This window comes from Martes martes (genome assembly GCF_963455335.1).
Source record: "Martes martes genome assembly, chromosome: 2".
In the NCBI taxonomy this organism is placed as follows: domain Eukaryota; kingdom Metazoa; phylum Chordata; class Mammalia; order Carnivora; family Mustelidae; genus Martes; species Martes martes.
The window spans coordinates 63,727,393-63,741,444 of record NC_137889.1 but is presented as its reverse complement, the minus strand read 5'-3'; the positions used below and the strand labels follow the sequence as shown (position 1 = coordinate 63,741,444).

At 35.6% G+C, this 14,052-nt stretch overlaps 1 protein-coding gene across 1 annotated transcript in view; it reads left to right on the top strand.

Annotated features, from left to right (window-relative positions):
• Positions 1 to 14,052, top strand: part of TTC29 (tetratricopeptide repeat domain 29) — a gene marked incomplete at its 5' end in the record, with an annotated part of 231,644 nt that overhangs the window by 139,229 nt on the left and 78,363 nt on the right. The window contains one exon of the mRNA XM_080795477.1: positions 5,653 to 5,776. Coding sequence (XP_080651603.1) covers positions 5,653 to 5,776 — 124 coding nt within the window. The remainder of the gene's footprint in view (positions 1 to 5,652; positions 5,777 to 14,052) is intronic.

Genomic DNA, 14,052 nt, shown 5'->3' with positions numbered 1-14,052 from the left:
ACTTAAGCGGCCACTTATACGCAGAATCTGAAAAAAACTGTACAAGCAAAACAAAGCAAAATGGAACTCATGTATATGAACAGATTGGCAGTTGCCAGGGAGAAGAGGTATTAGGGGTTGAGTGTAAGGGATGAACAAGGTCGGGTGGTACAGACTTCCAGTTGTGAAGTGAATAGATCATGGGGATATGATGTGCAGCAGAGCAACTCCAATCAGTGGTGTTGAGCATACTGGAAGGCTGCTGAGGGAGAATAGATCTTGAAAGTGTTCATCAAAAGAAAAAAAAATTGTATCTTTTTTATGGAGACAGATGGTGACTAGACTTATGGTGGTGATTATTTCACAGTGGAGACAAGTGTTGAATCATCACGTTGTAAGCCCAAAACTAATATAATATTGCATGACAATGATACCCAAGAATAATTAAGAATAGAAATAACAAGGCAGGTGGACATTTTTTCCAATTTGAATATAAGTTCTAATCTTAGATAACTCTTCACCTTGGTTGTACACATAATTTCCTAGTAACGCTAGTTAATTTTGTAAAACAGCCAAATAATTTTTAATTTACCCACTAGTGATTCTGACACACTCAGCGCATTCGTGGGATTATTTTATGAATATTCTAAACTTATTAAAATACTTTTGCATAAATTTGTTCCATATACTGACCATTTCTGATGTAAAAAAAGTCTTAAACTCTTGCCACTGAGAAAGGGGAACCCTCTTACCACTGTCGGTGGGAATGCAAGCTGGTATAGCCACTCTGGAAAACAATATGGAGGTTCCTCAAGAAGTTACCCTAGGACTCAGTAGAGTTACCCTAGGACCCAGTAATTGCCCTACTAGGTATTTATCCCAAAGGTACAAATGTATTGATCTGAAGGGACACCTGCACCCCAATGTTTATAGCAGCAATGTCCACAATAGCCAAATACTGGGAAAAGCCAAGATGTCCATCCTCAGATGAATGGATGAGGAAGGTATAGTATATATATACAATGGAATATTACTCAGCCACCAGAAAGGATGACTACTTCCCATTTACATTGATGTGGATGGTAGTGGAGGGTGTTATGCTGGGTGAAATAAGTTAGTCCGAGAAAGACAACTGTTGTATGGTTTCATTCATATGTGAAATATAAGAAATAGCCCAGAAGATCATAGGGGAGTCATCAGAGTTGGAGAAAAACCACTAGAGATTCTTAACTATAGGAAACAAATTGAGAGTTACTGGAGTGGGGGTGGGTAGAAGAATGGGTAATTGGCAATGGGCACTAAGGAGGACAATGAAGTGATGATCACCGGGTATTATATGCAACTGATGAATTATTGAACTCTACATCTGAAACTAATGATGTACTATATGTTGGCTAACTGAATTTAAATAAAAATAAATTCTTGCTACTGAAAATCAAATTATTACTATTTATATTACTTTTTCAAGAAGTGCTTTCTCAACTGTTTATTTCCTGTGGTAATAATATAGTTCATCAGTCATCTATTATAGACATTATTCTATGTTGAGTTCTCTTTGCTCAGAGATTTTAGGTGAATATTAAATTTTGCCATTTTCACTGCAGCCAAGTAAAGGAATGCCATTTTGCAAGTAAATTTTTAAGGTTAGAAATGTTGATATTTTTATACCCACTATATAAACAATGCTGTTGAATATATGATTGCTTTATGATTATATACATATGACATAAATGCAAGGACAAAAATTTAGATGTTTTTGTTTTTGCATAAAATTAAATAAAATGGATAAATACATGTAGAGATTTATTATAACTATTAAGTAATTAGACCAGTTTTAGAGTTGTTTATGCTCATAATGTTCTAGTTACATACCATGTATATATAAATTCAATGTGAATTTTAAACTTCCTAGAAAATTTTAATCAAAAATTTACTAGCTTATGAACTACCTGTTATACTAAAGAAGTCCATTATACTGAAAAAGTAACTTTATTTTTTGATTTCATTGAATCTAAGAGTATTTCTACTGGACAATGTACCTTACATACTACCTCCCCCAAATTCTAACTAAACTATAACATAATAACTTTTATTGCTTAGAATTTTGATTTTCTACTTAATAAAAGAGCTATTTTGGGCTCATTTATACACATATTTTCATTACTCATAAGCATTCATATAAAAAAATACAAACTGATTATACACCTCAAACATATTTGCATTCCAAGTCCAATTCTCCTGAATCACATTTAAATCAGAATTGTCAGTATTTTTTCCCCAAACATTTTTTTGTGTGTTACCAAGAACATTGGTACTATAGTCTTTCTTAAAATAGTGCTCCAGTATCATCTCCAGTATTTTTTTCCAAGTCATGGACATTCAGTTTACCCATTTTGAAGCTGGCACTTTCTTAACTTTCAGAAGATTTCAGAAAGGTTTTTAGAAAACAACCAGTCCTCCTATCCCTTTCTGAAATTATCTTTAAATAGTTGTTAAGAGAAATATCAAGGCATTGCAATTGTTGCTTCATGTCCAGGACCATAAACCTAATCCATTTCTACAGCAACAACTATGACCTGACTGTTCCCCACCTGACAATGATCATAAGATGCCTACCTGTTGTAAGTCATCCTGATTTCAGAAATATTAAAACATGGGGAAATGTGTGTTTTTCTGTAATTGCAATAATTTAAAGGTTTGTAGCAAAGCTTCTGTATATGCCACATTTATTACCACATATCCGGAGCTCCTCTGAGTAAGTCCTTGCAGTTTAAAGTGAGAAATGCCCATGTGAGGAGCAGCTCAATTGCAAAATGACCTCTGCATGTCAGAATTTCACCCTGTGAGTTACTGAGTCATGGCATAGGTATTCACTGGGAACTGCTGGCCTCTGAAAACAAAGGGAAATTCTAGGGGTTCAGAAACATGGAGAAATAAGAGTTTCTCCTTTATCATAATTAATTGAAGATTATAATTCTAAGTTTTTGATTATTTTAAAATCTCTAAATTCTGGATTTTGTCACATTAATACAAATTTTCAGTGGTTCTGATATGATTTAACAATAGAATTTCATATAATCTTACATTCACCATTCTGTTTGGAATTGGAAAAAAAAATTAAAATCCAGAGAGTCAGCAGGTCTACTGAATTTTGTTTATGGCATGTCCCTGAATCAGCAGCCAAATGTCCCTTGAGCTGGACTTTGGCTTCAGCCTCCTGTACAAAATCAGTCACAGTATATTATACCTTAAATATAGCTGCTTTCAAAAATTACTGTCTCTTTGGTTGCACAAATATTTTTTATCTTGTTCTTAATCTCATTTGCCCTTCTGAGAATGTGCCTCTCTCTGTGGGTCCCTAAGCATTCTTCACGTAGGACATCACTACAACTGATGTCTCCTTAGACTTGCTTTCAAATTTCAAATAATTATCTCCTTTGGAGAGATCTTTAGAGTCTTTCCACTCCCCCCTCCCCTTTCTGTTTAGCTCTTGCTCTTATAAAACTAAGACTTGTATATACTTGAAGTGACATTCAGATCATGAAAAACTGGTGAGTATTTGGGACTCAGATTTATAAAATGACAACAGAATTCAAATGATAGAAGTTTCTGAATATAATTCATTGAAATCTTTAAAATGATGCTCCCTTTGCTGCTATGAACATTGGGATACTGATGGCCCTTCTTTTCACTACATCTGTATCTTTGGGGTAAATACCCAGTAGTGCAATTGCAGGGTCATATGGTAGCTCTATTTTTAATTTCTTAAGAAATCTCCACACTGTTTTCCAAAGTGGCTGCACCAACTTGCATTCCCACCAACAGTGTAAGAAGGTTCCCCTTTCTCCACAACCTCTCCAACACTTGTTGTTTACTGTCTTGTTAATGGGAAGAGCCAAGATGCCTTTCAACAGAAAAATGGATAAAGAAGATATGGTCCACATATACAATGGAATATTATGCCTCCATCAGAAAGGATGAATACCCAACTTTTGTATCAACATGGACGTGACTGGAGGAGATTATGCTGAGTGAAATAAGTCAAGCAGGGAGACTCAATTATCCTATGGTTTCACTTACTTGTGGAGCATAAGGAATAACATGGAGGACATTGGGAGAAGGAGAGGAGAAAGGTGCTGGGGGAAATCGGAGGGGGAGATGAACCATGAGAGACTGTGGACTCTGAGAAGCAAACTGAGGGTTTTGGAAGGGTGGGGTGTGGGGGGTTGGGTGAGCCTGGTGGTGGGTATTGTTGAGGGCACGTATTGCATGGAGCACTGGGTGTGATGCATAAACAATGAATCTTGAAACACTGAAAAAATAAAATAAAATTTAAAAAATAAATGCAGAAATATTTCTAATAAAAAGATAAAATAAAATGATGTGCCCCTCAATTCTTTATGAGAGAAAAAAAATAGCCAAACATGTTTTAGCTAGTTTTGGTAATTTGAGTTTCTATAACAATCCCCCAAATCTCAGTAGTATATAATGAAATCTTATTTCTTCCTTATATAAATTCTTGAGGTTTGCCAGATGGTTGTGCCATGCCTTCCAGAAGCCAGGCCCTTCCATCTGGGGGCTGTATCTCTCTCTCATTCTTGGGAGTCCTGGTTGGGGGAATTCTAAATACTCCATTTTCATCATCTTTTTGTTCTAATAACTCCAGCACGTATTGCCTCCCCACGAAGGACTGTCTTCATTTGCAAAGTGTGGAAAATTTCAGCCTTTTCAGAGGTTTTAAAAATGACAGCTTCATTGAGATAGAATTCATATACCATATATTCACCATTTTGAAGTCTACAATTTAGTAATTTTTAGTTATATTCACAGAGTTGTACCACCACCACCACAATTTAAGTCGAATCATATTTGTCACTCCAAAAAGAAACCCCATACTCCTTAGCAGCTGTTCTCCATTCACTGTTCTTTCCAGCCATTGGTAACCACTATACTTTCTGTTTCTATGGATTTGCATGTTCTGGACACTTTATGTAAATGGAATCATAAAATGTGTGTTTTTTTGTGACAGGCTTCTTTCATTTAACATGTTTTGAAGGTTTATCCATATTGTGGCGTGTATCACTGAACTTCATTCTGTTTTACAGCAGGATAATATTCCATTGTATGGATAGACCACATTGTGCTCATTCTTTCATTTGATCAACATTGGATTTGTTTCCACTTCTTGGCTGCTATAAATACTGTTGCTGTGAACATTTGTGTAAAAGTTTTTGTATGGACATAATATTTTTATTCCTCTTGGAGATAGATATATTTATCTATCTCCAAGAGGAATAAAAATATATATATAAATAATAATATATTATATATATAAATAAAAAAATATGTATATAAGAGTGGAATTGCTGGGTCATATGGTAACTGTATATCAGAATTTTTGAGGATCTGACAAGTTGTTTTCCAAAGTTGTTTTCCAAAGCAGGTGCACCATTTTACAATCCCACCAGCCGCACAAGAGGGTCTAAAGATCTAACTTTTAACTCACTGTATGCTCCAACAAAGAAAAGCCACCTGTTTTTTTAAATTTGCCTTTCACATTTCATTATCCTGAACCATTTTGCTCTTTCTAAAGCAAAGACACAAAATCTCTCCTCTTTATTGTGACATTAAATGAGATGATACTCCAATCATTTCCCGTTTTATTTTTTCCAGCCAAGGAGAGATGATAGAAGCAATTAAATACTTGAAAAAAGTTGTGAAAATTGCAGGAAACAATTTTCAAAGACTAGATGTTGTGAAAGCAAGTACAATGCTTGGGGATATCTACAATGAAAAAGTGAGTATATGGGTTTCATTCTTGTAGGGAGAAATTCTCAGAGTTTTGAAATTCTATTCCCATTTGACTCTCACCTTCCCATAATATGTTATGCAGAATGACCCCAGGACGCAGGGTTTGGTTAATGCACAGGGTAGTTACTTCCTCTTTTTCCAGGACCTGAGTGCCATCTTGGGCACAGCCACTGCAAGCTGCTAAAACTGATTCATGTCTTCATATCCAGTGAAGATTCTAAGTGGTTTTGGATTTGAAGAGCAATTAAAACACTTCAATTCAAAGAATATCATTGTAATGGTTAGCTCTTATCTGCTGACACTAACATTCATCTCCGTTGCTTCAAATTCTCATTTTATTAATTTAGCAGTGATGGGCCTGCTAGGTTCTTCAGGAGAAGAAAGGACAATCCCAAGAGTAATTCTGAAGGAAATATGGAATTCTAGCTTCGGACTGGTTATGTGAAAGAAAAGAGAAAGAAGGAAGGTCTAAAATAAAAGTATCTTATTCAAGAGACCATTACTAGTGAAATGAATTGGTCGTAACACATTGATCTTTTGATTGATTTTTCCTGAGTTTAGCTCTTATTACCCAGATCGTTCTTTAAGAAACAGTGTAAAAGAGGCTCTTTTTCTCTAGTTATAATTGCTGTTTTGATAATGATAGGATCTATCATTTTTGAGGGCAGTTTCATTCTTAAACTGTTTCTATACCTTATCTTAGTCTTTAATGAGACGTTGTATACGTATTGATTAAAGGTACCAATTCTGAGACTAAACTCAGGTTTAGTAGGTGAAAAGCCTACTTCTTTCACTTATAAGATCTGTAGTCTAGGACAACTTACCTTCTAGGTGCCTCAATTTTCTCCCCTTATAAGGTTGTAGTGAGTATTGAGTTAATGAATGTAAAGCAGTTAGAGAATAGCACCTGGCAGGGGAAGCAAGTGCCAGCTAGATAAGCCATTATTATTTGGCACACCTTTATGGGGTATCATACAATCCCCTTTTTCCCTGAGGCTCAGAGGGTTTAAGTAACCTGCCCCAGGCCTCCATGTTTCTAGGTGGCAGTGGTATTCAAACCCATGCTCTTAATCACTACAGTCTTTTATTTGGCGGATAATTGACTTTTTGATAATTTCAGAATTATTTAGTCTTTTTAAAATTTTTATTTTATTTTTTTCAGTGTTCCAGAATTCATTGTTTATGTACCACACCCAGTGCTCCATGCAATACATGCCCTCCATAATACCCACCACCAGGCTCACCCAACCCCCCATCCCCCTCCCCTCCAAAACCCTCAGTTTGCTTCTCAGAGTCCACATTCTCTCATGGTTCGTCTCCCCCTCCGATTTCCCCCAACTCACTTCTTCTCCCCATCTCCCAATGTCCTCCATGTTATTCTTTATGCTCCACAAGTAAGTGAAACCATATGATAATTGACTCTCTCTGCTTGACTTATTTCACTCAGCATAGGCTTTTTTTTTCTTTTAAAGGAAAGAGTTTTAAATTAATCCGAGTGAATGAAACTACCATAGTTCCTGCTATGGGAAACATGCTTTTAAACAGGGTATCTGATTCCTTATTACACCCCCTCTCTCTCTTACGCTGGCTCATGTGCTTCCTCTCTCCTCTTACCCACGATCATTAAACCCCCTTTTGCTCTTGACTGTCATGCTCCTCCTTTTCTAGTGCCCTGCACACCTTGCTCTTCTCTCCTCCCCTGTCTTTCTGATCTCAGTGTTCCTCTCCCTGTGATCCTGCCCACTTTGTTTCCCCTCTTTCTTTGTGCCTCCCGCACTTGTCACCCCAGGTCTCTCTCTCCACCGTGTGCCCTTTCTGCTGCCCCATCTCTATGGTACAGCTCTACTCCGGTGACTCCTGGATCTTGTTTATGCTCTCGTTTCCTTTTGGGGATGCCATGCTAAAACACAGAAGACAAGGCTCATGGCCTTGTGAGACTGGCATTCTAAGGGGAGCTTATCCTGTAGTCGCAGAGTTGGCATTCCTAGGTTATACATATTCTTACTTTTTAAAAGGATTGTTCTTCAAAACAGAAGCGCCAAAAACACAAATTGCCTTACCCTTCACCAAACAATGCCCAGAACTCAGTGTGTTAGTGTAACACAAACATTAAGTATCAGCGTATATTCTCCTAGTTACAGAGAGCATAAGGAAAATAAAAGGATAAACCCTTCTGAGGGGTCATTTTTATATTTGCACTTTTTAAGCTTTTTGCCAAGAGTTTGTATCTCATCAGTCTGTATTTTATTCTCTGGCTCTTAAGTCTTTTTTTTTTTTTTTTTTTTTTTAAGATTTTATTTATTTATTTGTCAGAGAGAGAGAGGGAGAGAGAGTGAGCGAGCATAGGCAGAGGGAGAAGCAGGCTCCCTGCCAAGCAAGGAGCCCGATGTGGGACTCGATCCCAGGACGCTGGGATAATGACCTGAGCCGAAGGCAGCTGCTTAACCAACTGAGCCACCCAGGCGTCCCTGGCTCTTAAGTCTTGAAGAAGAATCTAATATTTTAAAGGCTGGAGACATGAATACTATCCAAAGGCTATAACAATTACCAAAAGTTAACTTTTTACTAGTATGTCCCAATTCTAATATAAAATTTGGAGGATTTCAGGTATTCATGCTATCTTCAAATATACTTGCCTTCAAGTATACAAGTTCATTCATACATCTTAGTGACTCTTTATATTTTAATGTAATAAATGGTCACTGATAAATAGGGTAGTGATTTTTAATTATTTTTTTGTTTTTGTTTTTGTTTTTTGTTTTTTTTTTTTTGAGAGCATGACAGGGGAAGGGGCAGAAGGAAAAGGAGAGAGAGAATCTCAAGCAGGCTCCACGCCCAGTAAAAAGCTTGATGCAGGGCTTAGTCTAACGATCCTGCACGACCTGAGCCAAAATCAAGAGTCAGATGCTTAATTGACTGAACCACCCAGATGCCCCTTAAGTATACAATAATATAACAATTTTATGACATCACAGACTTCAAAACAAAACTTGATTTGTTATTAAAATTGTTAATGTTGCATTCAGTTTTTGTGCATTACTGTGATTCTTTGTGGTTACTTCCTCAAGTCAAAAATCCGCCGATTACTTCTCAGGCTGACTGAGTTGTTAAATCATTACCAAGAGTATGATTTGAAAACATACGACAAAGTGAGCTTATTAGAATCTAATATAGTTATTTTTCCTTCTTATTCTTTTGAAACAGGGAGATAGCATTGATGACATCCTGAATTTCCTTCTAGTTCTACAAAGTCATTTCCTAGGAAAATACTGACAAGGAATTATTTCATGTCTCTTATTTCAGCTGCTTATGGATATTTCCTAATGATATTAGATCCCTTTATTCAAGTTATACACCTGAACAATCTTATAAGCTGTTTGCATCACATCCTATCTATTATGCTGTTTCATGAAGGAAACTTGCAGGACAAAGAGGAGCCTCACTGATTTTTGCCCCCTTCCCCTTGAAACTGCACTCAGCTACTTATTAACTGTGACCTTGGGCACGTGAATTCTTTGATCCTCAGTTTCTTCATGTTTTGAGTGTCAGTAACAAGATACCTTGAAAAACCATATAAGGATTAGAAATTTATAAATATGTACGTGGTGCCTAGTTGAATGCCTAGCATATGTTGGGTATACAAAAGCACTTAGCCTCTTAGCACACTCAAGCTCACTCCCTGCAACTTCAGACTCATATCCCACCGCCTGCCCAACATCTTCACTTAGACTTCAAATATAACCTTTTAGAAATGAACTCATCATTTTCCCTTAAATTCTATTCCCCTATTAATTTCATGTTCAACGATGATAGAATATGACCCAGGTATTTCTAGGCAAACCCCTCAATCTCTGAGCTTCCCCTGTCTGACCTCATCTGGGCCCATGGCCTTAGATATGCTGAAGGCTTCCAGATTTGTATCTCCAGCTCTCATCTCTCTGTGGGACTCCACACTTGTAAATCTAGCTTTAGACATCTCAAATTTAACAGGATTCCTTCCTCCCAATCTTCCCCATCTGAATAAATGGCGTCATTATCCATTAGCCCAGCTGCTCCAGCCAAATATCTGGGTATTCTTTGATTCTTTTCTCCTTCCTGCTCCATATCTAACCCAGAAGCAAACCCTGACCTTTACGCCACCAAAACATATCTGAGATGCACCTACTTCTCTGTGTCTGCTACTATCATCCCATCAGTTTGTGACACTATTCTCTCACCTGCCCTACTGCAGGAAGTTCAAGCCCATTCCCCAATTCTTACCCATATAATCCAGTCTCCACACAGATGCCCAAGTAGTCCTTTTAAATGTAAATCAAATTGTGTTATTTCTCTACTTAACACACGTCCTTTACTTCCCATTCTTCTGGGAACCTGAAATAGTCTAAGTGAGATGTACACCAACTCACCCCATCTCTGACTTTATTTCTTCCCACTCTTCTTATCGACTCCACCACAGCCAAATGGACTTTTGAGGTTCTTCAAATATGCAGAGCTTGTTGCTGCCTTAGGACATTTGCCCTAGCTGGAATACCCTATATGGAATGCTCCCCAATCTGAGCTTCATATCCCTGAACTGTCATCACATCTCAGTTAGATGCCAAGTCTTCAAAGAGGCCTTCCCTTGGCAACTGACTAAAAGTAGCCACATGGGTGAAGGTAGTTCAAAGGTACAAACTTCCAGTTCTAAAGTCAGCAAGTCTTGGGAATGTAATGTACAGCATGGTAATTACAGTTAATAATACTGTATTGTATATTTGAAATTTGCCAAGAGTAGCTCTTAAAAGTTCTAATCACAAAAAAATTTGTAACTATGTGGGGGGTGTTAACTAAACTTATTGTGGTGATCACTTAGTAATATATACAAATATTAATCATAATGTTATATACCCAAAACTAATATAATATCATATATTGTCAATACATTATATATTATATATGACAATATAATTGTCACATAATGTCAGTTAGACCTCAGTTTTAAAAAGCATATGAAGGTGCTTTGAAAACGTACTTGTATTTTGTAATATAAGATGGCATTATTGTTATTCATAAGGAAAACTGTTTAATCACAGCTACCATTTCTGTAATTTGAGTGCTCAAACACATTTTCCAATCTAAAATCCACTATATTCTATGGGGCTTTCTAGGCATTTGAGAGAGAAGCCAAAAAATTCAATCAATAAAAGTATCTGTTTTGTTGAAAAAATAAAACCTTTTCTTCCACTTAACCAAAATATCTGAAATCTCCATATTCCCCGTTTCTGTTCACTGAAGTCCTGAAAGCTGCATGCCAAAATAAAAATTACATGAAGAAAAAAAGTAGCCACCGGGTACTCTTTAACATTACATTAATATTTCACATAGCACTCATCTCCTAGTTTTCTTGTTTATGATATCTTCTTAGTGTTGTTTAATTTGGCTAGAATAGCTTAATGAGAATAGGGACCATATCTACCTTGTTTATTATTTTGTTCCAGATCCTAAATGAGAAGTTGGCACAGAGGTGATGAGCAAAAATATGTGAATTTATTGAATCAATCATTAAATTTGTAACCAGTTTTCTACCTCAGGAGAGTAAGAATCTCTCACTTTAGGAATTCCAAACTTCTATTTCATTTTTGTACAATGATTCTGAAAACTTGTACTTAATCTTTAAAAGCAAATCTAATATTCCTGGTACTGGTCAGTCTTCCTCATCATCTCTTTTCTTGCTCCATATTATTCACCATGCAATGTATTCTAATTGTATTCCTTATAATCACTTCTAAGAAATAATGTTATTATAAGACCACAACTATAAGACTGTATTTGGAAAAAGTATTAGAATTAACTGTTTTCTCTAGTTATTATAGTGTTGTTATAATTAACATTAGCACATCTTTGAGATCATTTATTCTAATTAGTTTACCTTTTACTATGTAATCAGAGAAGATGGACCACCCATCCCACCCTCCTGATGTGATCTCTTGATGAAAATATAGAATTAATATAAAGTAGTGAAATGAGAATGCTTTAGGGAAAAAAAGTAGATACAGACTCTTTGTCAGGCTCCCACTCAGCAATGAGTATCTTTCTCCATCTCTCTGTCCCTTTCCCCTGCTCATTCTCAGTTCTCTCTCTCAAAGAAATAAATAAAATCTTAAAAAAAAAAACCAAAACAAATAAAAAAGTGATAGTTCCAGACTAAAATAGTGAAGAAAATGTGTAAAAAATGGCTTTTCCTTAGTACTAGGGAAATGTTCTTTTATTTTTGAGCTTGCTCATTGTATAGAGTGACAGACACACTGAGAAGTATCTGGTAAGAATCAGAAAAATGCATGAAAATTCTATATTATAGTGTAATAATGCAAGCTTTGTCTTAAGGTCTACGATGTCATCAAGATCCTGTTCCGCAATTGTCCCTTAAATGCTTACCAGTGATATTTATAACACTAAGCAAAGTTCTCTTTTCCAGTAAGATGCAATCGTGAAGTGATTAATTCACTTATATATTCTCAAATTCATATTTAAGATTGCCAAGATTAATTATTAGAATCTTCTGAATTTTATAATAGGATAGGGATTAACTGATAACAGAATCGAACTGTAGAGCATTGGAGAGAACCTTTGGAGAAGAGATTAAATTTAGATATTAAGCTCTTTAAGAATTGAAAATCTAGAAATACAATACACAGTAATGAAATCTCATTCCAAAATGGTATGTATAAAAATGCTTGCATCTTAGAAGAATTAATGTATTTCCTTAATAGTGTTTTAAACTAGAGAAATTTAGGTTGATACCAGTTTTATGGCAGTTGTGTCTGTGTCTAACAATTGAATACTAAGCTCAATTTGCGGGAAGAATAATTATATGTAATTATAATTATAATTAAATAGTTATGAATAATTATAATGCTCCTATTTTAGGGGGAAAAAACACTTGTTAGAGAGGATCTAATATAAATTTTAGGCATAGTAAATTCTGTTAACTGCTGAATCCCCACTGCTTGGCATGGAGCTTCGTACATAGTAGTTGACTGATACATGATTAAGTTCATTCTAACATAATAATATATAAAATAATTCTTGAAATTTAAATGTATGTCCATTTATTTATGGTCTCTAATTTCCTAATTAAGACTTTAATCTAAGACAATAAATAGCTTAATGCTCAGAAATATAATTAGAACAATAATTATTTATACTTCTCTGTTTTTAAAAATAGATATGTGAGGTCTAATCACATATGTTCATTTATTTTGTCCTATATCTTTGATGTTTAGCAGAACAATCCAAAATATTAACTAGTTTTATTTCCATCTTCAATATTTGCATTGTTCCTCAATCATATAATTTACTTACCATATAAATGTCTTTGATACATTTTATTTTTTCTAATTAAGTAACCATATCCTCATATAAGTTCTACGCTTTACATTTTGAAATAAAAGAAAGAATTGTCATCTCAACAAACAAAAATTATTATTGATAAAATATACAGCAATTGTGTTTAAATTAGTAAGTTTAATTGGAATGAACCATTTGAGTAAAGAGTTCACTAAACCATCCTGTGGGTCTATAACATAGTATTACACTGCTTATGTATGTAACATAACTGTCACACAAGCCCTATTTCTCCCCTCCTCATCTTCCAGCAACTCTTGTATCCAATCAGTTTGCTGTCTGAACACCATGACTATACAGAGATGTATGGAGTTGAGTATGCATTTTGCCTGTACTGGGGTATGGTATAGGGTGTTTCGGTGGTGTTTGTATTACCACCTCCTTCATAAAATGTTGTGAGAAAATAATTTGAAAACTTATAATAAAATATTCTCTCGTAATATTCTCTCTCTTCTCAAAAGTGTGTGCATGTGTGTGTTTGTGTGTATGAGCAAGAGAGAGAGGAAGGAGAGGAGAGGAGTGGAGAGGAGGGAGGGGAAGGGGAGAGGAAAGAGATTTACAAGTCAGTGAAGAAAGGAAACTTCATTCCCTAGCGTCTTAAAAGTATAGGCTCAATCCTAAAAATGATATCCATTGAGGAAAACGTTTTCATGAGGATTTTTAGAAAATTTGGAGGTTGGCAGAAGGGAGTCTCTTTCCCAAGGCTCAATTTCATTATTTGTAGAATAAGAATAATGTTTTCTCACAGGATGACTTATGAAAGTTAGTGACATAATATATGAAGTACTTAGCACTGGCCCTGACACTTTGAAAGCTATCGTGGATAATAGCTTTTAAGAGCATAGGAGAGTATGATCAAAAAAGCCCACAAAACCCAAA